The 24,498-nt window shown below is 46.4% G+C and overlaps 1 protein-coding gene across 3 annotated transcripts in view; it reads left to right on the top strand.

Moving 5' to 3' along the window:
• Positions 1-24,498, top strand: part of LOC128746741 (raftlin-like) — a 69,480-nt gene that overhangs the window by 35,284 nt on the left and 9,698 nt on the right. For all 3 annotated transcript variants that reach the window (XM_053844022.1, XM_053844020.1, XM_053844021.1), the window contains 4 exons: positions 6,367-6,475; positions 9,465-9,882; positions 14,487-14,690; positions 20,853-20,959. In XM_053844022.1, coding sequence (XP_053699997.1) covers positions 6,367-6,475; positions 9,465-9,882; positions 14,487-14,690; positions 20,853-20,959 — 838 coding nt within the window. The remainder of the gene's footprint in view (positions 1-6,366; positions 6,476-9,464; positions 9,883-14,486; positions 14,691-20,852; positions 20,960-24,498) is intronic.

The raw sequence follows: 24,498 nt of genomic DNA, 5'->3' as shown, positions 1-24,498 counted from the left end.
ACGAACTCCAACAGCTCCACTCCAGACTGATTAATGAGCTTCTTATCGCAAATCTTGATAATATAATTAGACATCAAGCGATTCCATTTGTTCGTCCGTGGTTTCTCAGTATGTTTGTGGCTCATCTGCTCCCTGCAGTTAGCAAATGTGTATTTGGAACAAACCACATGTCCCCAAGTCACTGCTGCCACCTCCACCTGCCCTCCAGCCTTTTGCCCAACATCCTTGCTGTCGGGGGCCATGGGGTCCCGTCCAGTGAGCATGGCCGCGAGGATAGCCGGAGGGGAAGAAAGGATTTGTGGGGGGGGGTGTTTTGCTTCTTTGCCCTTTATAACTCACTTTAAAAAGCAAGACACATATCGGCTGTGTTCTGTCACAATGAATTTGTAAAGCTTAACCTGACCAATAACATTTGGTGGTTAGTAGTGAACATTATATTGGAGTCTTACAATATGGTTGTTCACCTTAAGTCTGCTCTGAAAACACTGGTTTCTTGTCTTTGTCCGCACAAAAACATTGCCTCCCTTGCCCTGCTTCTTGAGTCCTGAAAGTTGTCAGATTGACAACATTGAACTGTGTAATGGATACTTGTCTCCGGCCCACACCAATACAGTTTTGGTTTTGCACGCCATGTCTGTGCTGCCATGACATTATCCGCACTTCTTCTCATTTTTTGCAAGCGCTACATCGCCACACACGGGCCTGGCATGTGTACTACATTGTTTTCTGTGGTGTGGCTGAAACTGCTCGATCAAATTTGGAAAAAGAAAAGCCTTCATGTGGACTGGCCTTCAGCTCAGTGCAGACATTGTTTCCTGCTCCTCCTCTAAATCCTGAAGTCGTTCATGTCTTGGGATGCAGAGAGGTAACGCCCTGATCATGCAGAACTATTTACTGTAATGCTCCTCAATAGTCTTCAGAACATATGAGACTGCAAGAGTTTCCACGATGTGATTGGAGATTCAGCTCTTGAACTCTTCACCCCTTCTCGCAAGTGTTTTATGAACCAGGTTTTCACAGCGTTCTTACAAACCAAGCTGCTCCTGAGACTGCCTGTCTCAAACAAACCACCTGCCTCTCCTTCACCGCGGAGCAAAAATAACAACGCCACTGCGACTCATTTACTTCAACATTTCAGTCATTTAGCTTTCCCGTGCCTGCCCATGGTGACGGCGCAATAGCTGCAGGAAACTGATAGCCGCTATAACTAGACGGCCCGAGAGGAGGCTAATAAGAAAAGCGTTGGTGGTCGCATCACTCTGCTGCTGGTGAGACAGAACAGAAAGAGGCTTGTCGTTATCAGACAGAAATATCATGAATAAAGCATCAAGGCTGCGAGTCAGAAGGGACCAAAGTTTATCGAACACAAGATCAAATGGAATAATTTCACTTCATATCTGTGTTTTGTTTGTTTGCGATGCAGCGCAGCAAAGTCCTCCCCCCTCACATTGTTTTTATATCAACACTTTACATTTCAGATTTTATTAGAGGCCCTGATGGGAAGGCTCGTAGGAACCACGCAGATTGTCCAGGAAATGTAGAACCTGTTTCTGTCTTTGTGAAGTGAACCCTTGACCTGGGTGACTTGCATTGTCTGTTACTCACAGTCGATGCAGCATTCCTGGGTCCTAATTCCAACTTTTGGTTCAAGGCCAAGCATATCAATATTTTTTCGTCCTGAGAGCTGGATGTTTCACCACCCTCCAAAGCAAAAACTTTAACACTTGAAGTGCTTTGGAACTTGCTCTCACAGCACATCATAGGAGTGAGGAAGACAGTTGGAGCTTGCTCTCCTTCAAAAGATTGGTAGACCCAGATGGTATTCCAGAGCACCACCAAAGTCTAATCTTCGAATCCCATCATTAACATTTCCGGTAAATTTCGATGGAATATGTACATCCGTGTTCAACAGCCACTAAACACGCTCAAGATCGGTGTGACAAATAAAAGTTTAGCCTCATCATTGAAGACATTTTACAGAATTGTTCTCAGCTTGATGGATAATGCGATGACAGCTGGGTTGACCTACTGGTCACAGTTGAGCATCACCAAGTAGGACAGGCATGATGAAACACTGACTGTGAGGAGGCAGGAGGGAAGGAGGAGGCGAGGCATTCCTGTATAAAGGTCAGAAAAGACTTCCATCCTTTGATGGTCCAAACTGAAAGAGTCTTATCGGCGGTGTCTGTCACCGTGGAGACAGCTGCTCGCTTCAGCTCCGCCCTCAGGGAGTCCGAATCTCCAGCGAGGAAAATGAAGGCAGCTTTTTTTCTTGAAAGCTGACAGAAATGGAAGTATAGACGCTCAGACGGATGGACATTCATCATCTGAATTTTTAAATGAATGAACTACTTAACTTAAGTATCTCACAGCGCTACTTTGATCAGGTATGTATCAGCTTTTTGGGGAGCTGAGCTGTTACTGTTACTTAAATATATCACAATGTTTGTTATATGCAGTCCGCAATTGTATGTTTGCTACATGTAGTTTTACTCCACCAATGAGCTTAGGTGATCAGCGGCTTTTGTCTCTTCGCATAATAACGTAACATTAAAAAGATTTGGACGCCGCCATCTCTCAGAGGAGTGGTTCAGTAAGTCACAAATCTCTACCATCAGCTTCTCTTCCTTTTCACGTCTTTGTCTTGTTGATAAAGTATCCATATGTCATTGTAAAAATGTGGCTCTGATTGGTTAACATGCCTTAACTTCACGCCAGACGTCATAACCTCCCAGATTTAAGATTTGTCACCAGAATCATGTCGCTAGTATGCTGCGAGCCTGCCGCCCCAAATGTGCGTGAATGCATGACTGTACTGTAGGTCTGTTAGAGTGGTACGTGGGTTTACAACTGCCTTGGCATACGATGTTCTTGGGTGAGGCCATGTTCTTCATGGCATTGCAGTTGAGGGACAACAGTCATCAGTTCGCTCAGCTGCTTCGCATGGAGGCTATGACACCACGCACTAGTCTGCAGCTTATCTGGTCAAGTGGTTTTTCACTTTGAAAAACCTTCGACTGATATTTGCCTCCTCCATTCCTCCCCCCTGCTGGAGCAGAGCCAATTGAACCGCATGGAAATTCAAAATGCAAACTGTCAAATGTTCAATTCGTTGGTGAGCGGAGAGGGTTACAGTTCAGCAGTCAGAGTCTGATGGGATATATTCATCATCACCGTGGGCTGGCAGAAAATGCTGTGGGAAGAAAGCGATGGAGAACCTCAGATGAAGTCATTCACACTAACCAGAGCTGCAACATGGGTTCAGTGTTGTCATGACGATGGATGTGAGGTGGATGACTAAGCTCCTGTCAAGGTGTGCAAGAATTTATCTTTATGAGCTCTTCAAGCTCACAACTTCTGCTCCTTTGTTGACTTTCTGACCATTACTCACAATCAGATTTTATTTTATACAAATTTCCAGTTGGACAACTCACCAGGGAGGCATCTACTGTGAGCCTCTCCTTCCATCACTAAGCGACACGGTCCAGACACCCTGCAGAGAAAACTGCTATCCTGTTCTTTAGGTCACTAAAAAGCCAGTGACCACCGTTGAGAGTAGAAATCTGTCCGTTGGCTGATAGTAAACAGGCCTTTCACCTTGAAACATTCACAAAACAAAATTTAGGAATCTCCACACAGTTGCGGACGTGAGTGATGACGCTGTTGTTCAACAGACACGCAATTTTTTTCAAAATTAGAGCAACCTGGCTGCTGTTCAAGTGCCTTTTGTGTTACTGTCGCTGTCCCTTTGTTTCAAATTATTTGGTGAGACAGTGCTAAACGCTTATTATCTTCACAAAGATATTGCTTCTCGTAAGTGTTCGATCTGAACTGAAAAGAAGTGGCAATACACTGCATTTCCACATAACAGCTTCTGAAAAAACCCCAAGTATTTTTCTGTCATCTCTGGCTCTCATCACAGCTCGTTGAACACTGTGTAATTGGAAACCGCACATTTACAAATGATGTAACCGGCACGCCGCTAAAACAAATCCCAAAGCAGACCATTAACACGTAATATGCAATTAGTTACCATGTGAACGTCGCGACCTGACGGGAGCGATTAATCCAAGACAAGATGTTCAGTGGCAGCGCGAGGATGACCCATCTGTGCGCCAACAAAGGAGAAGACGGGAGGCGGGGGGTTAGCAGGTGTATTCAGACAGCGGGAGCTCATGAAAGGTGGGTGCGGGCAGGCAGCCATTTGACACCCGTCGAGCCACATGTAGCGGCGGCCCCCGACAGCCGGAGCTGCCTGCGGCATGAAAAGTTGCTGACGAGATGGACTGCAGGTGATGAAGCGGCTATTTTTACCTTCAGACCTCCCTCCTGGTCGCAGCGTTTCACTTGATCTCCCCGCCTTGACTTCTCAGAGCCCTACAAAAGAACCTTTACGATTGTTATTTGAAACAGTTATTGACACAATTATAGCTTAGTGATGATGCAAACCCTCTGACAGCTCCACCTAATGCATCTTATCAAACAGACTATCTTCAGCCCCGCGGCTGATGGCTTCAACTCTGGTCAGTGAAAGGCTTCCCATCTGGAACCCCACGCTGTTTCTGAAATCAGAAGCCGTTCTTTATTTGCCCTTTGGAACCAACATCAGTCCGAAGTAGAGCGGATCGTTCAGGCTGGAAGTCACTTGCTGAAAAGTGGATGTCAATTTCCGATGCTATGTCCAGACCTTGACTCGCATTTTACCCTGAAACATCAGCTTTTACGTGATACTCTGCGGCACCAGCACCATGCAGTTGATATCACTCGATACCCAACACCATGACAGCCAAGAAAATTGATTGAATTAAGAGCAAAATTTGAGTCATGGTCGAATTTTTGCTGCTTTATTGTTCCCTTTTAATGCCCATATCGCACAAACAATCCTTGTGGCAGATCTGCAGTACTACTGAGTGGCAGTGGCTGTTTCTTACAAGAATTGCAGGTTTCACAGGTGGATGTTTGTTGGACACAGAGGTCCTGGTGACGACAGTGAGTCCGTAGGCTAATGCCAATTCTGCGTGGAGCTTGGATGTTCGACCCGAGCCCCCTACTTCTACGCTGTGGGACTAGTTGCATGCTCCACAAGCCTCGCTTAACAGTCGAGATGATTCAGTCTCATGACACGCGTGACATTTGTTCTGCATCTGCGGGGTGCACGACAAAGCAATCCCGGTGATAATACATTACAACACACACACTCGGTAGCGACGACACAAGTGTGCACTTGAACTTTGAGCATTTACCTTCATTCTGTAGCGCATCAGGCTTCCGTGTTCAGCGAGACTTCACGTCGCGTCTCCACACCTCACACACTCCACACTGTTCTCAGTCACGCGAACTTGAATTGCATGTCGAGGAAAAGAGTGTGTACGTGTTCACTTGTCAACAGGATGAAGAGCAGAGGGATGGAAGGTCGGGCTGTAGTTTCCTCTTGAGTGACGGTGGGATTTCCTCCAGGGGACGGAATCTAAAAACGCTTTATAAATAGATTCTCTCCACTTGAAACTCTGATATGGACTCAGTGGGAGAGCGAGGAGGCAAAAATCTGCTCTCACTGTTTCTTCCTCGCCTCGCTTTTCTTGCAGTCACCAGGGGGCAGCGACAGCAGTTGCAAGTCTCGCTGATAGAGTCCTAAATGGAAGAAAATATATCTGAACCAAGGGTTTTGCTTTTTTCGTTCCCCTCAGCATGCATCATGTCTTAACAGTGCTCTGATACCGTCACACGCATGGAGGTGTTGTCATGCCAACATTTTTGATTTGCTGTTCTCAACTAGGCAGCAGTTTCACCACAGGGAGATGGAATTAATCTGTAATTCCTATATTCTATTTCACTTTTTTTTCTTTTTCCGTCAAGTTAATTCGCGTGGCACTGACAGAGGAAAAAAGGCCACTCCCCATACCAGTCGACCAATCATACTGGTGAGCAGACGCTTCTTTTGAATCGGTTGCTACTTGAACTTCGTCATGCATTACGGCGAGCCGTGTTACTGATGCAAATGAGACAACAAAGCTTAAGAGCTTGGATGTCGTTTTAAAATGTGGGAAATTGAAGTGCATCGTGATATGTGAGCCAACTTCAATGGTGCTAGAAACTATTGGGCTTTAAAGTAATCGTGGCAGGCATCAATCCAGCACATCGAGCTGTTGTAATACAAACTCTCAAAAGCGGATGATATTCAAAGAAAGGCGCCCATGCTGTGATATTGTCTTCGCTTCAATTTGGTTCGTGGTTTATTCTTCACTTCACCAAGGATGTTTTTGTTTTGGGGCTTTCACGTTTGCTGACCGAGTGCTGAGAAAATCTGCCCAGCATGCCGACTCGCTGGCGGGAAGTCTGAAACTCATTGTCCTTCTCTCTCGGCAGGGTGGAGAGGAGCCAGCCGATCTGTCCGTCATACAGACTGCAGCTGGAAGACTGTCTGTCTGCCGAGCAGGTGCCCACCCCGGAGCTCATCCAGGGCTACGTCAAGAAGGTACAGCCTCTCCAACTCTCTTTTGTTGGTCGCTGCCAGGCTGAAGGGACAAAAGGAGATTAAAAAGCGCAAAACTTTTGTTACCTTTTGTTGCCAACACTTGTGTTAGAGAAAGAGTAGGAGACTTGTTCCATCCATCCTCTCTTTTTCTTCCGTAGAAGTGACGACAGATAAATCAGAAGGGCTATAAATGCGACGGACGCTTTGAGAGTATCACTCATAATTTAATGTATTTTAGATTCTTAGGTGTAACATGTTAACAAAGCCTCCATAATTTGCTGACTGCACCCTTCGTGAACCAAAGTCCCTCAGAAGTTACACTTTTGTTGCTCAAATGTTGATTTATTCATTCCTTCTTTGTTTTTAGAACTGATTAGCAAACCAAATGTACTTCTGAAACAGAAGACTTCTTTTCCACCTCCAAGTTTAATCTGTACATTACCGTACGTGAGCTTGGACTTTGAAGACTCGCTTTCTGTGCATTTTGCCCTTCCATTAGTCATGCGAGCGCAGTCCTGCAGGACCTCATTACTGTTGGTTATCATTTTAATCTACTGAGCTGCTGGGGGAGTGGTGGGGGTAGGGAGATGCTGGAAATCTATTAAAAGGGAAGCAGACATGGCTGAGTGGCGTAGGAGTGAGCGAAGAAGAAGTCCATCCTTTTCAGCTCTCATCTCTTTATTTCCTTCCTTCTCTCTTCCCTTGCTGGCTTTGTTCTTATCTTTCCTCCCTCTCATGTTCCATCCCTCCGTCCAGGGTTTTCATGGTGACCTTCACCCGCCTCCTTCTGCCTAATAAAGTGGCAAATGCAGTTTTCCACCGCGGGCTCTTGATAGAAGCTTCGCATCATTACTGTTAATGAAGAGAAATGATGCAGCGCAAAACAATGATTTTTTTCTTTCTGACCTCAAAACCTCATTTACACGACCTGAGGTGGCTCGTTTGTGGCGTGAAAACGTTTCTCCTCACTTCCAACTTTTAAATGGTGCAAAGTTTGGCCAAGTCGTTATAACGACCGTGTCAGACCTTCCCGTCGTCCGACACTTGTGAACGGTGTGTTTGTGTTTTTGAGACTGTGAAGTTGTCTCATGCAGAGATTCATTTGGTCTGTGAAATGAAAAGGCACTGAGAGAGTGTGAAGGGTTGTAGTGTGTTTGAACACGACTCATTTCTGCGTGCCGTCGCCAGCACGAGCAATAAAGAAGGCCAGAGGAGCACGATGTCGAGATGCCAGAAAGAGGAGTCATGCTGGCTTGTGGGATAGAGGAGTATGATCCTGAGACACGCTGGACGACCCATTTCTGGCACACGTGTGGAAGGCGACCTGGAGCTCAGGGTGAATGATGAAAATGGCAGGAGGTGGAATGTATTTTTCAGCACTGCTTGTGGAAAGTTAATGCATTAGGTTTTCGATGGACTCAAATGTTTGTCCTCCTGTGGTATTTCCTGACACCACAGGCAGTGCTTCACCAAAGTAACTCTCAACTCTTCGATATTAATAGATAGAACTTTCTATACTATGTTGTGTGACCATGGGCATGACTCTCGGTGCCACATTTCCAGCAGTGTGAGTCAAGCTTATGGTCACATAAGGTGCTGTATATATCAAGTAGCATCACAGTTGGGGCGGCAGATCTTCACCCACTAAAATCTAACTCTATATGCTTTCCCAAAACACAATTTTTGAATGTCAGGAAATGCTATAGGAGAGGAAGCATTTGATTCATTTGAATTGCCCCATGTATGATGCGCACTTGACAATCGTCAAAAGGTGATGCTGCGGAGCAAGAATCTGTGCCACGAGCAGACGTTTTCACACACCTAAACGCCGGTAAAACCGACTGATGTTCCATATCGCTGCACAATTTGAAACATGTGAAGAAGCTGCAGTGGCACGGTGCCCCCTCACTAATGGGGCCCCCTACCGAATGCCTGGTTGATGACAACTCGCCTTTGCTACAACCAAAATAAAGTCCTTGTTGCCCCGGGAGTCTGGAACTGCCTGAAATACTGGTGTCATCAGCAGGAGTTGGAGACGAAGCAGCATGCTTCGGCTGCAATCCTGGAGGCGATGTTCAGCACCCAGAGTTCTTTGAAAGGCTGTGTAATGTAAGAGTCTAGATGAGCCTCTCACAAGGGTTTCTCCAACGAGCTCAACAGTAAAACAGTGAAAGCTGTTTCCTCTCTCTTTTCAATCTGAATCCATCAGCGCCCCGACATCAGCCCGCCACAGCCATCCTTCCTCTCCGACTCCCGACATTACCATTAAATGAACAACAACAGTTGTGCTTTTTTATCGTTTCCATTCCGGCGCAGTGCTGTCGGTGAAAATGATGAGGAAGCTTCCGGATATTAAACAATATGGCTGGAAACAATGTGACTGTTTTCCAATTTAATTTTGTGCTGAATAACCTGCCGTTCCATTAGATCGTTTTTCTCCTCCCTCACCCGGCTGGAGACGGGGAATAGCAGGGGGAGAGGGGCGGAAGGGGGGGCAGGTGGGGTTAACACAAACGGAGAATGGCATCATTAACATTCTCCGACAGTTAACGTTTCAATCTTGCTGCGGGAGGATCCCATTGTTGACACAAATGTCAGCTGACAACAGGAGGAGGGTGAGAGGGGCATGATGCTACGAGAAATAAACCTTAAAAGGAGTGTGACACTCATTGATTTGCTATGTCAGCAGAACATAGTCTTCAAGAGTAAAAGTCAAGTTAATTCGTTCAATAATTCTCAAGAATGAATTTTTAATTGGAGTTGTACTCTGAGTAGGATCCTTGGCCACTTTATTTTCAAGGGCTTATGTTTGAATCTTGAGGTTTTTAATCACATACAGTACAAAAATTATATTATTATAGAAATAAACATGTATTAATAATATCAAGAGTTAGATGAGTCAGAGTTGAAGATGAACTGCACAGTATCATTTGAGGTTGTAAGGTTTCAGAGTAGAGTTTTGATGTCTGATCTTTGCATCTGCTTCCAGCAAATCCAGGATGCTGCTGACCAGGGCGTGATGTTTGTGGGTTTTGTCCAAGAGCCATACGGAGCACCGTGCACCAGGATCATGGAACCAGAAACCCCCTCGCTGTCTCTTCACTCCAGCCCCAGCTCCATGCTGGGCTCCCTCAGCAGCTGCAGCCCGTCGGACCCCTCCAGCCCGAGGAACCACAGGACAACTGCAGCGCACGACAAAGGGAGCTGTGACGTTACAGCGAGCGAGGGGAAGAATGGCATCATTGGGTGTTCGGGAAGCAGGACAGGGGACGGCATGGACGAAGACTGGGACGCGGGGTCCCCGACATCGGAGCTGGACTGCAGCGAGGACGAGTGTCACAACAACAACAGAGGAGCTGACACCGACACAAAGCAGCAGCCCAGATATCGCCTGCGGCGAGGGAACGGTGAGTGGTCACCATGGTTACCAGCATAAACGACTGCAAAGTACAAAGGATTCCTATTTAGATTAGATGAGATATTTCTATATATAATGGGTTCAACAACATAAACTTGAGTTGCTGTTGAGTTAATTTGTGTGGCATTAAATGTAGAGTGTTCCTGCTCATGTCCAGATGAGTGTCCGCTAATGAACCCTCAGAGGTGTTAAAGGTCAAACTTCTGCATTGAAAACATAATTCAGAAATGATAGCAGATGTGTCCGGCTGTTCAGGGACACACACGAAACAGGTCTGTGGAGAGGAGCCCCGATGAGGCAATTAAAGGTCATGAGCACAAATGGACTCGGCCTTCGCTGCTGTTGCCTGCCCCTGAAACACACAGCCAGAGTCACATGTTTCCTCAAAGGTCTGTCAGTGATTCTAGCTTAGGTTGCTGCAAGTCATTTAGTCTGTAGAAAGTTTTTCACATAAAGCACACATATATTTATATTCACATATATTCTACATAAAGCAAACAGGAGAGGGTCAAACCTGGTCAAGGATTAGAGTGAGTCATACCTGCTTTTTCCCAGGATTCACTGGGATTTGTTTCGCTTCTACGGGGTTCAAAACACTTAATCTTAGTTAGCAAAAAGGATCTTTTTTATAGGTAGTTGAATGTCTGGCATGCACACGAACAATTCAAGTTCACGAACCAAGGTGTTCTGCCAATGTGGAATGAGGTTGTGGTTTCAAAATTAGGACCATGTTATCTCTAAAGGTTTGGACGTCTCATGTGCAACTGCTGAAGTGGAAATACAAGCATGGTAATTACGTTAAGCATATTCTTTTCGATACCTCAGACTAAAGCTCACATTTTTCTGTTTCGTTTCCGCCATCCGCCACATACAGGTGATACTGTGCATGTGTTGGCGTCTGTGCGCTTGCTCAATGACTCCAGTATCCGTAACAGATGGGGTGAAGTCTTGTCTCCTCGCCTTGGAGAATCAAACCGTCAGCTTTCAAGATTTGTGCCAATATCTGTCAACTGAGGTGGTTTTCGTTTGAAGTTGTACCTTTTGGCGGTGTGACTAAAGAGCAGCAGGGTGCCGGCGATCTCTCTCCAAAACACTTGGCAAGAGCATAAAATGTCATTTCCTGCAATTGCCTCAATATTACACAACAATGAGCCGCCTCGGGATATAATCCGCTGCGTCGTTCATTTGTGTAGAAGATCTGTCACGCGCCGAATCCACGGCAAATGCTTTCCCAGAGGTCCGTCCTCGAGGTCGCCCTCGTCCCTACAGAGTGTGTGATGGAGTCTGTCACTACCTCCCGCTCGTGTTACCTATTTGATGTTTTGTCTGCTCTTTTCACACTATATATACATTGTTGCTGTAAGACATTTGGCTTCCAACCGATCCATCTGGGTCTCCCCGCAGTGTGTTTTTACTGAGCGATAATCCCTCCACTCCCTCGTCCTTCAGCTTCACAGCTCCCACTACACCCACCACCTTCATCCCCACCAATCTCTACGCCAGCAGCTTCGCCGGAGCAGCCAGCCGGGGTGATGGAGGAGTCTGCCAAGCTCTTATGTCCCTCTCCACTAATGCCCAGTCCACCGATGAGGCCCGAGGGTCTCAGCTGCTGCTGGCTGGTCCGCGCTAATCCTCAAATCTGGAGGTGAACGCCTGGCGAGTGTTGGTGGGAGATCTGGCCGCAGACTAAAGCCCAAGAACATTATTTATATGATCCTATTCCTTTTTGACAGAACAGATCTTTCCTGAGCTTTTTTTCGCTGCTGTTCTGGTCCTGGCGCCAACACCTTCAAGGTTGAGACAAACTGGGAACAAACGCAACATAAATGTTCCAATAATGGTCCAATTCTAAACTAATTATGCTGTAGGAGGTTGTTGTTTTCTCAAATAGATGTTAAATTCATTATATTGTCGTGTTTTTGGCATATTCGTTTTCTAGATTTATAACCATATCACATTTCATCTTGTGCTTCTGAGTCTTCTGGTTTTGATCCAAGGACACATTTTATCCAGCTCACATTAGAAAGCATGTGGCTACAGTTGAAGAGCTTGGGCAGTCTCTTAAGTTATCAGGACATCAGGTGTGAGGAGACACTCGTGCCCCAATTCTGGTTCACTGCTCCGTCCCTGCGGTCGCCTGTCAACGACATGAAAGCACATCTCCTTCCACTTCCCTTTTCTAAACGGAATCAGACCCAGACTTGCTTCCTCCAGCTCCTCTGGGTTAGCACGAGAGACATCATCGCTCCTGTGTGTCCCAGTTCCGCCCCAGTGCTTCCTCCTTGTCGAACGCTTCACTTTGTTGAAACTCCGAAAGACGCCCTGAGTCTGAGCTGTTGCCATTTGGGTTGTCGAGTCGCTCAAATACGCTTAAGTGTTCTGGCGTTGGACCACTGAGATTCCTTGATCTTGTGCAAGACTCCACCTGGTGTTTTGACATGGTGACCCAGGTGCAGATTTCCCTTGGAATCATTTTTTGTTTTCTGTCACTCTAAGGTAGTCACTGTCTTAGCTGCACGACACTAGCCTCTTACTAAAGTCTGGCTGAAGAGGTGAACTACACGAGTATGGTGATCTTCCGCAACATCTCGAGTCCTTTCCTTGAGAGCCAGCTGAGTTGCCTGATCTTCTTGGTAGATGTGACTATTCTGATCCAGCTTAGCTTCTCTTGGTACTGATGATAGTTCAAGTAGAGCTCTCTAGCTCCATATGGTCCTCGAAGTTTCAAGGGTTCGTGGAGAAGACGGATGCTGTGATTCTCTAGAGACAAAAGTCGGTGGAGAATTTGGGCTCCAGCTGTCACTTCCATCAGATGCGGTTATGAATGATTCATTCTTCCGGAGCGTCTGCCGGACCGACGGACGTGATGGAACAAACCAGAGCGACTGAGCCATGACACCCTCACCGCCACGCCACCTCCCAGTGTGTGTGTGTGTGTGTTGGTGTGGGTGGACTGGTGGGTGGGTGTCTGTGCCGCACATTCTGCTCATCCATCTGGTTCGCTCGGCGAAGTCTGACGTTTGCACAAGAATAAAAAAAGAGGGAACCCGTTAGCGGAATATATTCCCACTCACATCTCACGCTTTTTGGCTGTTTTATTTCCTATTCCAAATAAATATTTCACTCCAAACATCAAAACAAATACTTTGTGTCGTGATTTGAGGGAGCAGCGGTGACACACGGTGGGCACGCTTCCAAACACGTTTCATTCCTGCTGCATTATGTATATTTCCTCCTGATGTAAACAACAGAGAGCTTTAATGCATTATTCAGGCGTGTGTAAGAATTAACTTGGTTACACTTGAATCCTTTTTTTTAGTTTGAGTCCTAATCGTTCCTGGAGATCGCTGGATCTGAACATAGCATGAATACATCACTTTGGATTTGTTGAGTGTCTGTAGTCGAGAAGGATCAAAGTCGAGAGGCTTCTAAGAATCTGCTCAGGGCTGTGAGAGTCTCACTGGGAAGCTCTTCCACGTTTGTTGTGGCTCAAAGAAACACTTTCCACGTCATGTCATTTTGATGTATGACAGATGACGCTTTGGCTTTTAAAACAGCTGCGTGTTGTTCTTGGTCCACTCCAACTGACCGTTTGCCTTATCAAATCACCTCAGGAGTTAGTAGGTTCAGACCAGGTGTGTCAAACCTGTGTTAAACACATTTTTTTAAAATTGAAGTGCCGATAACTGGCACCCCTTTGACACCAAGAAACTGTCTTCCATGACGGCTTGTTGACATCTAAAATCCCTGCTAAAGGCAAAGCTTATAAACTATAATCCTCATGGTTCATGATATGGACATGTTGGATGCGCTTTAAAATAGCACCATATCCTAACTCTGTGTGTATTTAAAGTTCTTACAAATTAGGCTCCTTGGACTTAAAGACCGATGGAGGAGGATAGTGATGCTGAGGAGTACAGATCACAGCACAGCAGGCTGATACAGCTTTGTTTCTCTCAGCCAGATGATGTATAAATGTCCTAAATTTTCAGCTCCAGAACGAAGCGAAGCCACTCTGTCATCGGTGAGGAACGATGTTATAAGTAATTTAATTGTCAAACAGTCGAGAACGCAGAGTTCTTTTCGCTGCTGAAAAGGTTCATCAGCTGTTCAAAATGTTCTTTACTTTTATCATCTCGTGAGTATCGTCCTCTCCTGCACTTTGTTGAGTGCGTGAGAAGGTTTGTTCATCATCAGCACCTGGGTACTCCACCACTTTACATGTGCAGTACAGTCAAAATAGAAAAAAACTTGGTAATTCATAATAATTATTTGTTCTGGGAATTTTTATGGGGCAAAATGAAATTCACAAATTCTTAATAAAAATTCTAGTTTGATGTTTTTAAAAAAACAACTGAAAGAATGTGGCGTTCACTGGCCCTGTGAGGACATCACTTCTAGACACCTGAACTTTACACACAACAAACCAAACAACAAACCAATGACTGAGTGACATCTGAAAGAGTCTTGGTCGGAAGACAAAAGCCTTTCGTCTGTGTGTAGCAGCATGGGTCAGTAGTCCCAGCCCACCGAGGCCCGGTCCTGTCGTGTTAAATCGATGACCCGGTGTTGTCTGCTGTCGTTTCTCTACAGGGGCGGAACTGCTCGCTTTGTACAACCACCCACCGATCCGAGAGGGTCAGGTCAAGTACTACACCGTCAAAGTTCCGCTGCAGGTCCAAAACTGCACGGAGGGGGTGAAAGGCGTTGAGGCCAACTGGCTGGATCACATGACTCAGCACTTCAACAATGGAGCGTCGCTGGTCGATGGATATTTCAACTTGGGAAGCACGAATGGTAAGATCACCTCCTTATTCCCAGCCACTCAGGACACCACAGCCCATCAAAGGACACAAATAACAGAGATGGAACTCAGTATTAACAAAGTAGCCTGTTTAACTCTCACTCTTAACGTTCCCTCTCTGAGGTTCAAACACTTGGACCTCTTAAGCTTTTCAAATTGCCTCCAGTCGTTCACCTTTGCACCATCTCATAGATGCAAAATTAATGTGGGGCTCTGTGAGAACCGTCCTCCGACACGTGAAGCTGCACCTTGGCCTTGGTCTTATGACTTATGCATTAGCCGGCACTCTTGTCTCAGGGAGATGCTTTAGAAGTTTGCATTGTTCCCAACATCTATTTTTACTCTTTTAGTTGATACACAAACGCAAGCTGACATGTCAAGATCGACTTTGTGAATTGATGTTGATGTCTCAGTTGTGAGTGGAAGGTTTGGGGACTGGGCTGAAGTGTAGCTGTAGAGGTGTGGCATCGATCACTCCGGTCCTCTTACTCTTCCTTTTCTTCATCTGCTAACTTCTTCTTTCCGTACTCCCAATGACAACCTCAGTGACTTCATCTCTGACCCCGCTAAGCTGACTCGTGAGTTTCTCGCACTGATGCCACAGTTGTGGATAATCCTGGTGGTGGGATCCCTTCTCTAGACTGTGTGGAAAAGCACACGTAGTCTTTGCTGTCTAACTGTGAAAAGCCAGAATTAGTGGCGCAACATTTGACTGACAAAGGTGTCAAACAAACCATGGATGGGAGCTGGACAAATGGAAGCGACCCAAGGATCCCGTCTGCCTTGGGGACTCCTGACTGTCTCCGACAAAACACCTGAAGACCAGTTCGACCTACTGATATCAAGGAAAGGCCAAAATAACGGTTCACTAGGTCTGAGAGTCAGAAAGGTGAAGGCATAGTGGATAACATGGCTAGTGTAGCGAGCCGGTGGCCAATGGGAGGAGCCGATAAAGCAAGGAGGAAATAGAGGAACTGGCAATGGCAAGCCAAGACATCAAGGTTCAGCCGCACCACAGTAACCACTGTTCGATATCAATCATCCAAATAATCCGTCAGTCGCTGCAGGGACGCACCTGTTTCATCTGCACCGACTCTGGAGTGTTTTCGCCCGCTGAAAGTGAAACTATTTCCAGGCAGTTCCCCGCTTCACTCAAGTCAATAATAGTCATAATTCATTAATCTGTGGAGTCAACGACTCTGAATCAGATTATTAACCTGATAACAAATTGGGGTCCTGCTTGAATATTTAATCACCTCAGGACGGAGTAATGAAGCGACTCCTCGTGCTTACATTTCTCCGCTTATCAACGTCTTCAAACACGCTTTGCATTTTTCATGCGCCGCTAAGATCTGGTGGAGAGTGAAATTACATCTTTCACTACATGATCCAAATCCCAATCTGAAGCCCTCCACTTTAGAAAACAGACTCCGCCAAGGTGAAATGTGCTCTGTGGGTTTTTGCGAAAGTCTTCCGAGACGTGCTAGCGGTGTGGCATCAAAGCAGCAACGCGTTTGTTGTTCGCAGCTAATTACATCAAACGCCTGCGTCGCTCGGGGCTTTGGAGTCGCTGTTCGCTCCTGCCGTCTCCATATTTAGTTTCTTTGAGATTGTTCTCTGAACTTGTGATAAGACGCACGCGAGGTGGGAGACAACCGTTCCAACATCAAGGATGGCTCTGATGTCAGAAAGTTTGACGGAAGATTACAGTTGTTTTAAGCTGCAGGTCGACTATGAACCGACATGCTTGCAGTTACTCCAACTAGATTCTGTCTTCATTTTCCCACCATTGACAGCTGATCAACCAAGACCTGCTTTTTTTTTTCAACACAGCCGTCTTGTCGCCTGACAGACATGACTAATTAAAGCTTATTTACTGACTTTCTGCATTAGTTTTTTTCAATTGTGTGTCATTTTTTATCATCTTTTGTTATCGACAATGTTATCTATTAATTTTAGTTATTCTTGTTGGTCTTGTTTATGGTTTACTTGTTTCATTTCTTTTCAACAGTCACCTTGCCCAAACTAATTGTTCTTTTGATTGTTAACTTTTTATTTGATTTTAATGTCTTGTTTTTTGTTTCCTGTCCTGAAATACGAAACACTTCCAGCAGCGCTAGTAGAGGTGGCTGAAGCGTCTTGTCAGTGTATCATCTGGACACTGGAGTTCTGGGCTTCTTTACTCCTGCTGCTGCCCCCGTGACCCGACCTCATGCAGAAAGTTAGCATGTTAGTGTGCACAAAGAGCATGACCCCATGCCACAAATATTAATGTTTTTGGTGCATCCTCTTCTTCCTGCTAACAATTGACCACGAGAATTATGTCACATAATTCTGTGACCGACTGGAATCGATCGTTCTCACAGCGCTTAGCTTTACTTCTAAATGCCGACATCATTTATAGTCAACGTGAAAGCTCTCAGAAAGACACACCCCTTCATCATGGTGGGGCGATGAGGCTAATGGACGCTCTCGACAATATTAATGAGATCGTGAAGCAGCAACACAATGATACGTCCGTCCACGACTTTTTAGAAGTGTGTTGTAGTGGTCAGGGTGTGGGGGGCAGTTAAGTGCAGCTCTCAGCTGTCACCCGCTTGAGAAATGGCATCAGAGATTATTTATCAAGAGAATGTTTATTTGACATATTTGCTTTCATTAGCCGTTTCTCTAAATAAATAAATTGGAATGTTTATTATTATTATTACTTGGAATGCAATACATTTTTTTTCTGTTAATATGAAATATATGATGTCAGCAGATTTTTTAATATGAATTACAGTTTTTAAAAAATCATTTACAGAATGCTAAAAAGCGGGTGAAAACAACTTGTCCATCTATTGTCATCCTCTTATCTGAGGTCACATTGTGGGGGCAGCAGTCGTTATGATGGTGTCCTGACTTCCTCCTTAACAGAAACTTATACTGAGGTGTTGTGGTCTCCAGCTAGGTCTGTCCTGGGTTCCTCAGCTCTCCTCACCACGAGGCACACGTCCTTGCCTCCCTCACTCGTGAACAGGACTCCTCCGCCTGAGGAGGCTCTCCTCTCCTTCCTTGAACCCTCCACCCATTCACTCACTTACACAGCGAGTCATTGATATTACACTGCTGTTTTTCACACCAATAGATTGAAACGTTGAACCGCCATGATTTACCTCGCTGCAGAAAGACATTCGGAGCGAAACTTATCAGTAAACATGAGTTCATCGACTGTGCCGACTCAGCATCTTTTTGGCCACATCTATTCCATTTTCTCCTGACGCGGCCCTTTTTTTTTTTTCTTCAATGGCCTCCCGTTTTCTTTTGTGTGGCTCACGGCGCGTCCTTCTCCTCCGTCTGAAGACGGGTTACCATGGTGAGGGCTGATGAGAAAAGCGTTCAGACGTGAGCGGCGATATTAGAGTGGTCTCTCAGATGAGCTGGTCCGCACTCATCACACACCTAAGTTCACCGTTTGACCACAGTCGTCGATAACGTTTGGAGGATTTAAGATATTCCTGAGCTGCTGCTCAAAGACAGAGACTCCTGAGCTGTTCTATTTTCATTTCCCGCAACACAACATGGCAGTGTGTGTGCTAAGATGCAAGCGGCTCCACAGGACGCTGTGATGTGTTTCTTTATCATGATTGCGTTTTCTGAATATATATTTGACGGCACAGCATGACTTCACTGCAACGATACCAACAGTGCACATGTGAGCGCAGCAAAGCAATCAGGTCAACAAGATGAGATCTCTCAGTGGCTGAACAAGAAACATCATCACACTGAGAAAATGATCAACAACTGGGGGAGAGGTGACACCTCGAGTCAGTCGGGGGGCAGGATGCGTTGTCGTGTTGAAATCCAGCACTGAGCATTTACAGGGGCGGGGTCGCGGGGGCAGCAGTTGAAGTCAAGAAGCCCATTCTTCCCCATCATGTCCTGGATCTGCCCCCTCCTCCAGACAACCTGACAAGATCAATGCACTTCTCTTGGAGTGGAAGTGGTTCTACTCTGAAAGTCTTTTGGATGCTTCTCTAACTTGTGTAAGGACCTGTGATGATGATGAAGATACGAACACCGTCAGGTTCCAAGTGAACTTCATACTCCGTTGCCTCAGAGGAAATCTGCCTGGTAACCACGCAGGTACCACGCTAAGAACCAGCCATCATCTCCGCCCACAGGGATCCTCACCCATTAGAGACCAACTGCACCGTCCTCCCGACTGCCCCTCACTCCAGACGTCCGCTCCTCTGAAATATAGATAAGCTGTCAAGCTCTGCAGGCGGCGACATGTTTAAATCATGTCAGCGGACAGGACTCGGGGCAGGGTCACTTTCAGCTCTGCCGCGGTGACCTGGAAAACAACTGGCAAGGACACAGAGTTTGAAATGCTCCTTTAAACATGGAGGCACTTTTGTGTATTCAGAAGGAGCAGATGTGTTTGTGTCTGATGAATAATGATGGCATGAATCAGGCTGTCTCTCAAGCCCTGGGACCATTCTCCAAATTGACCAACCTCGAAAGGAAAACATTTTATTCAAGGCACGATGTGACACTGTTTTTGTGACGAACCAGATTTTTTGTTTTGTCAGTTTGTCTTGCCAATATTAGTTTTTGAGTTCCATTTTGTCAGTTGTGTGCTAGCCTCGTGCTATTTAGTGGTCCTCCAGTGGTCAGACCGTCAGTGTCAGTCCATCAGAGTGCTCTGGTGACCTTGTGAGTCACAGCAGGGACGGAGAACAGGCTCACAAGGGCAGCAGGCAGGTTTTGCAAGTGTAAACAGCCTATTCTCAGTCGGCCTCACGGCTCTTCTCAGTCAGCTCTTTGTTTATTCCAACATGCCCCCGCTGCGGTTCCTGGCCAAAGCCCTCTGATGTCTGTCTCTCACCTGAGAGGTGACGGGCCCCTGAGTTTTGCATAGAAACCCGTGACATAAGGAGGGATGAAGAAGAAGCAGGTTGTGGGCCGGAGGAGGTCCGAGACGACTTTAATCGAGTGTGCGGCTAAATGGGTTTTCGAGGCGGAAGAGGGGAAATTGAACGTCCCGTCACCCCTCCACTCAATCTCTCCCTTTGTCTTCCTCTTTTTTCCGCTTCTCCCTTGTTCCTGCAGCGCTCCGGACCGCTCCCCCTCTCTGTTATTAAGGTCCAGTAATGAAATGTGGAGTGTCTCGCTTTGGTGCCCGGACCTCAGCAAACTGTATTAGTCTGTAAATGGTGTGGCAGTAATGAGAAAGCACTCAGGCCAGCCGAGAGGACCGGTCCACTGTGGGTGTGTGAGAGTGTGTGTTGAGGCTGTCACACCTCATGAGAGTGTGTTTCTGTCTGGGATGTTGGTCCAAAGATTGTTAGCCTCCAACAGAAGAGAGTGAAAATCCATTTGACCCAAGGCAACCAACTTCAGGGAAACTGGCCTTAGTCAAGATTCGGTTCTTGAGTGAGGGAATGGCGCGTGTTGAAGACTGACAGGAAAGAAAGGAATGACTGTTCAAGCTCTGACACACAAAACTATAGCGAAAACATGCAACGCAACAACAAAACTAGAATGCCAAAATGGATCACACGCAAGTCAAAGCATGAAAGAACACAACATGCGAAGCAAATAAGCAAGACAAACTAAGCCGGCAACAGCAAATCAAAGACACAGCAAAGGATCGGATTTAAATATGGCCCAAAGTGTCAGTACACAAAACCCACGGTTTACAATGCTGTATGAGAAAACACACCAAACACAGAGCCAAAAATGCTACACCCGTCGCACAAAAATACACAACAATAAATGACAAACAAAGCCAGCACCTAACATCTGCAACAGACTCAAAGTAGGTCAATTCAAAACCCCTATATAAGCAACACATCATTCAACCGAAGGTGACAACATCATCTACGTCTACACTGCTGACCAAAGACACTCTGCACAGTCGGGGGACTCCACAAATCCCTGGAGACCACAAGGTAGCCGGCAGCGACCCAGAGCCTAGTTCCCATGGGCATTGTCCCAGGGTCACCGGGATCTTTGGGGCCCGCAGGCTCCACCATCACTGTCGACAAGACTGTGTTCGTGTGGCTTGTCTGAAGTGCACCCGCCATGTAATTACAGTGTCAGGACGCTCGTCTTCACCCGAGGAACTCATCACACTCAGCTCCTCAAATATGTGTTTTTTCTCTCTGCAGATTTGCTGCCGAGGTCGGTGGACAGCATTTTCATCTTCCAGGAGGGAAACGAAAGTGAATCAGCGACGTACGACGCCATCGTGGTGGAGCAGTGGACGATCATTGACGTAAGTGGAACGGCCGTCGTGGAACTGACAGTGGATGGAATGTGTCTCAAACTTGAGTTTGATGACCTTCACTTCACCTCCCCCAGAAGAACCACAGTCTTATCAGGACCACCAGCTTCTATCTGCCCCCGATTAACTTATCTGCCGCCCCGACTCACAAATCGATTTGTGTCTAGACGTTAAATGTTGCCGACCATTTCCATCCTTTGATACGTCACATGTGTCTCGGAGCTTGTAAACACGGTGTGCGTGTGTGTTGATCTTATCTCCGTAATTGAATTCAGTTTTCTGTGTCTGTCCAAGTGTGAAAGGAGACTTTTGTCCTCTTTATGTGACGCTCCGCTCGTCCTCGCGGAGGGATGGTAGCGCCGTCACAGCTAAGTGGATTGTGAGTCCTCCTCCGGCATGTCAGCTCTGACTGATGCCCGGCTGACACCCGGTGTTCCACAAGATTCAATCAACTGCTCCTCTGAGGGTCCCTCCAGTCTCACCCCGAAATCTGTCGCTGCCAAACTACTACACCCAAAATGAAGATGAGAAATGACCACAAGAGAGACACCATCCAGATACACAAAAGAGAAAATACACCACTCCTAAAGCAAAAATAACCAAAACAAAGTCATTCAAATATAAAATATCCAAAGGGAAAACACACATCAGACAAAGCAAAAATAACCAGAACAAAAGCATCTAAATAGACAACACCCGGAGCGAAAACACATACGGAAAACTCACAACACCCAAAGCAAAAACGCACCCAAATACTCGAGATTGCCTGCTGATATTGAGGCCACACAAAAGCAGGAAGTAGAAAACTCCTACAGAGGCACACAAAGACCTTCAGGTGAAATGAAGAAAGGATCCGGGAACAAAACGGAGTGAACGTCAGGCTGACAAGTGAAGATGTTGCTGTGTTGACAGCCGAACGAAGCCGGCAGGAAAAGTGAAGGAATGAAGCGACAGATTTTATTTTAGCTTTAAAACAGCAGTTTAGAGGCAAGCAGAAACATTTCTTTGTGTCTCATCTGAACTCTGGGTTCGACTCTTCTCAGAGTTCTATAGATGATTGTCTCTGCTGTTTTGTGCTCCTGACTTGGTTGCTTCACAGTCAGTCTGGACCAGACCCTGCTGTGGTGGGGTCAGACTGCAGACTGCTGTTGGAGCTCTGCCGTGTGCGCTAGCGCGCCCCCTGCCTGATTGTAATGTCCAGACATACGTGTCACATCTCAGTAATTCTTCACACCATCTTCATTTTCTTCTTCTCACCTCCACTGTGGTCTTTATCTTTTTTCCTCGATCACCATCTCATTCTTTTCCTTAACTCATCCCATCCATTCTTCCTCTCATTCTTCTTAATTCATACGCTCAGCTTCTTTTCAGCTCCTGCTACATCACACCTCTGTCTCCACTTTTCATTCACTGTCTCTTCATCAAACCAAGTTCTGAAGCGACGTGCTGCTGTTCGACCGCCACGCGATGTCACCCTCAGGTTGGATCTCATCCTCATAAGAGGAGACAAGCCGCAAGACGCTAGTTCAAAAGTCAGTCTAAACTTCAGGAATGGCAGTCCAAAGTCGAAGCGAGTGAAAGGAGCTTAAACACGGGCGACATTGTTGTCACTCACTCCCAGAACTCCGTGGCTTCCCCAGCTGCAAGGAGCACAACTTCAAAACTAAATTCAGACTAAAATAGGATTAGAGACCCACATCAGCCCTGCCGCCGCAGCAGAGAGTCTTTGAAGAAACACTTTTCAGACGCCCATGGACGTGTGTGTGTGTGTGTGTTGGTGTGTGTGTGCAGTGAAATCAAGTTCGCTCCACTGGGTTCTCCAAAACTATTTTAGTGGTTATTGCAGACAACAATCCCTGGATGAGGAGACGTGTGGGCCAACTCTCCTCCTGCTGCTTACACTGGGCGTGATGTGCTCTTGTTTATTCAAGTCCACACTAATGTCCACAAAGCTTATGTCAAAGGGACTTACTACGGATAATCCCTGAGAAGTCTGTTGATGGCTGCACTTGTTAACAGGTCACAGGGGCAGCATTCGTAGCAAAGAAGCCCAGACTCCTTCCTCTCCAGAAGCATCCTCTAGATTATCAGGATGACTGAGCTTCTCTCTCTCTTTAAGAGAGTCCACGCAACGGCATCTCATTCCACTCTTTTGGTCTCTGCAAAGCTGGTGGCTACAGGTAAGAGCAGGAATTCAACAGTCAGTTTAAAATTAAGTGTTCCATAATACTAATTTTGCGGCATTTTTAAAAATCTGTCGTAAAAAAAAAATAGCAAGATCATTACATTTGTGTCAACACAGAAATAATATTTGAGGGACGTTCAAAGAGAACTGTTTTCCAGTTTGATAGAAGCCCGAGTTGCCAGTGTGAGAGGAGTCTGTGGTTCACGCTGGTGGTCGCAATGCTCGCTGTGTGCCATGTGAGAACATATTTATTGCCCCTCGAGTGACCGATAAGTGTGACCTGGAGATGAGGCTTTGATTGCTGTATGGATTTTCATCTTCACTGTACGACTGTGGCGATTAAGCAACAGAGATGTGAGGACAATGAGCAGGAGTGTGTGTGTATGTGTGTGTCCTCCCGTCAGCCGATACTTAGCGTGCTCCGCCGTGATTTCTCTGACGGAGGTGCGAGTGAGGAGATGACCCAGATAGCAGTAATTCGCGGCGCTGCTGTAGGTGACAAATGGCGCTCGCTTTGTCAGGCACTGCGACGAAGACGCCGATCGCTCCGGGACTTGGAGGCTTTTTTCGGTTGTTGTTATTGTGCTGCAAGAAATGAGAAACAAGCGACTGCATGTTCCGATGACAAGTGAGATGCACAGTTTCATCATGTCCCAGTTCCAGACTGTACCGTCCTTGTTCTCACTGACAGGAAAGTTATTTTGGTTCGCTGCTCTCACGGAGAAACAGGCTCCACGCTCCCACTGACGTGCTGGGTCTGTGAAGAAGGTTCAGACAGCTGGAACTGACTCTCACAGAGGTCTTTGTTGAGAATGTTGTCCTCTGGAGTAAAGAGCATTGACAGGTGTAGACTTCAAGAGTTAACTCTTCTCTCTTATCTGGAGGCCACAGTTCCAACACAAGAGGTACAGTACGAGGCAGTTGAATCACAGCTGTCCTCAAGGAGACCTGTGCTCCTTATTGGCTGGTGACACCATCCAGCAATTATCAGGAAGATGCTCCATAAAGGAAAAGCCCCAGGACGTGGAGAGATGAGAGGTGGGGGAGTGAAAGTATCTTTGGGTTCACCAGTGAGGGTTGGAGGACGCTGAGGAGCTGAGCCAAAACGCTCTCCACTGACCGGCGGATTTCTACTCTCAGCAGTGGTCAGCAGCTTTGAAGAGTTTGAAGGAGGGTGAAGGAAAGTTATAAAGCCAGAGAATGATAGCAATGGAGGAGCTCTGTCATCACTCGTGTACTTGGAGTAGAGCTGAATCGAGGGCTTCTGAAACATGTGCCAGACATCAGGGCTCGGTGGATGGATAAACCATCCAAATTCAGATCAGGCTGCGATGAGCTCCTGACT

Source organism: Synchiropus splendidus, chromosome 15 (genome assembly GCF_027744825.2).
Source record: "Synchiropus splendidus isolate RoL2022-P1 chromosome 15, RoL_Sspl_1.0, whole genome shotgun sequence".
NCBI lineage: Eukaryota > Metazoa > Chordata > Actinopteri > Syngnathiformes > Callionymidae > Synchiropus > Synchiropus splendidus.
Note: the sequence above shows the minus strand (reverse complement) of the source record. Positions and strands in the feature narration are given on the sequence as shown.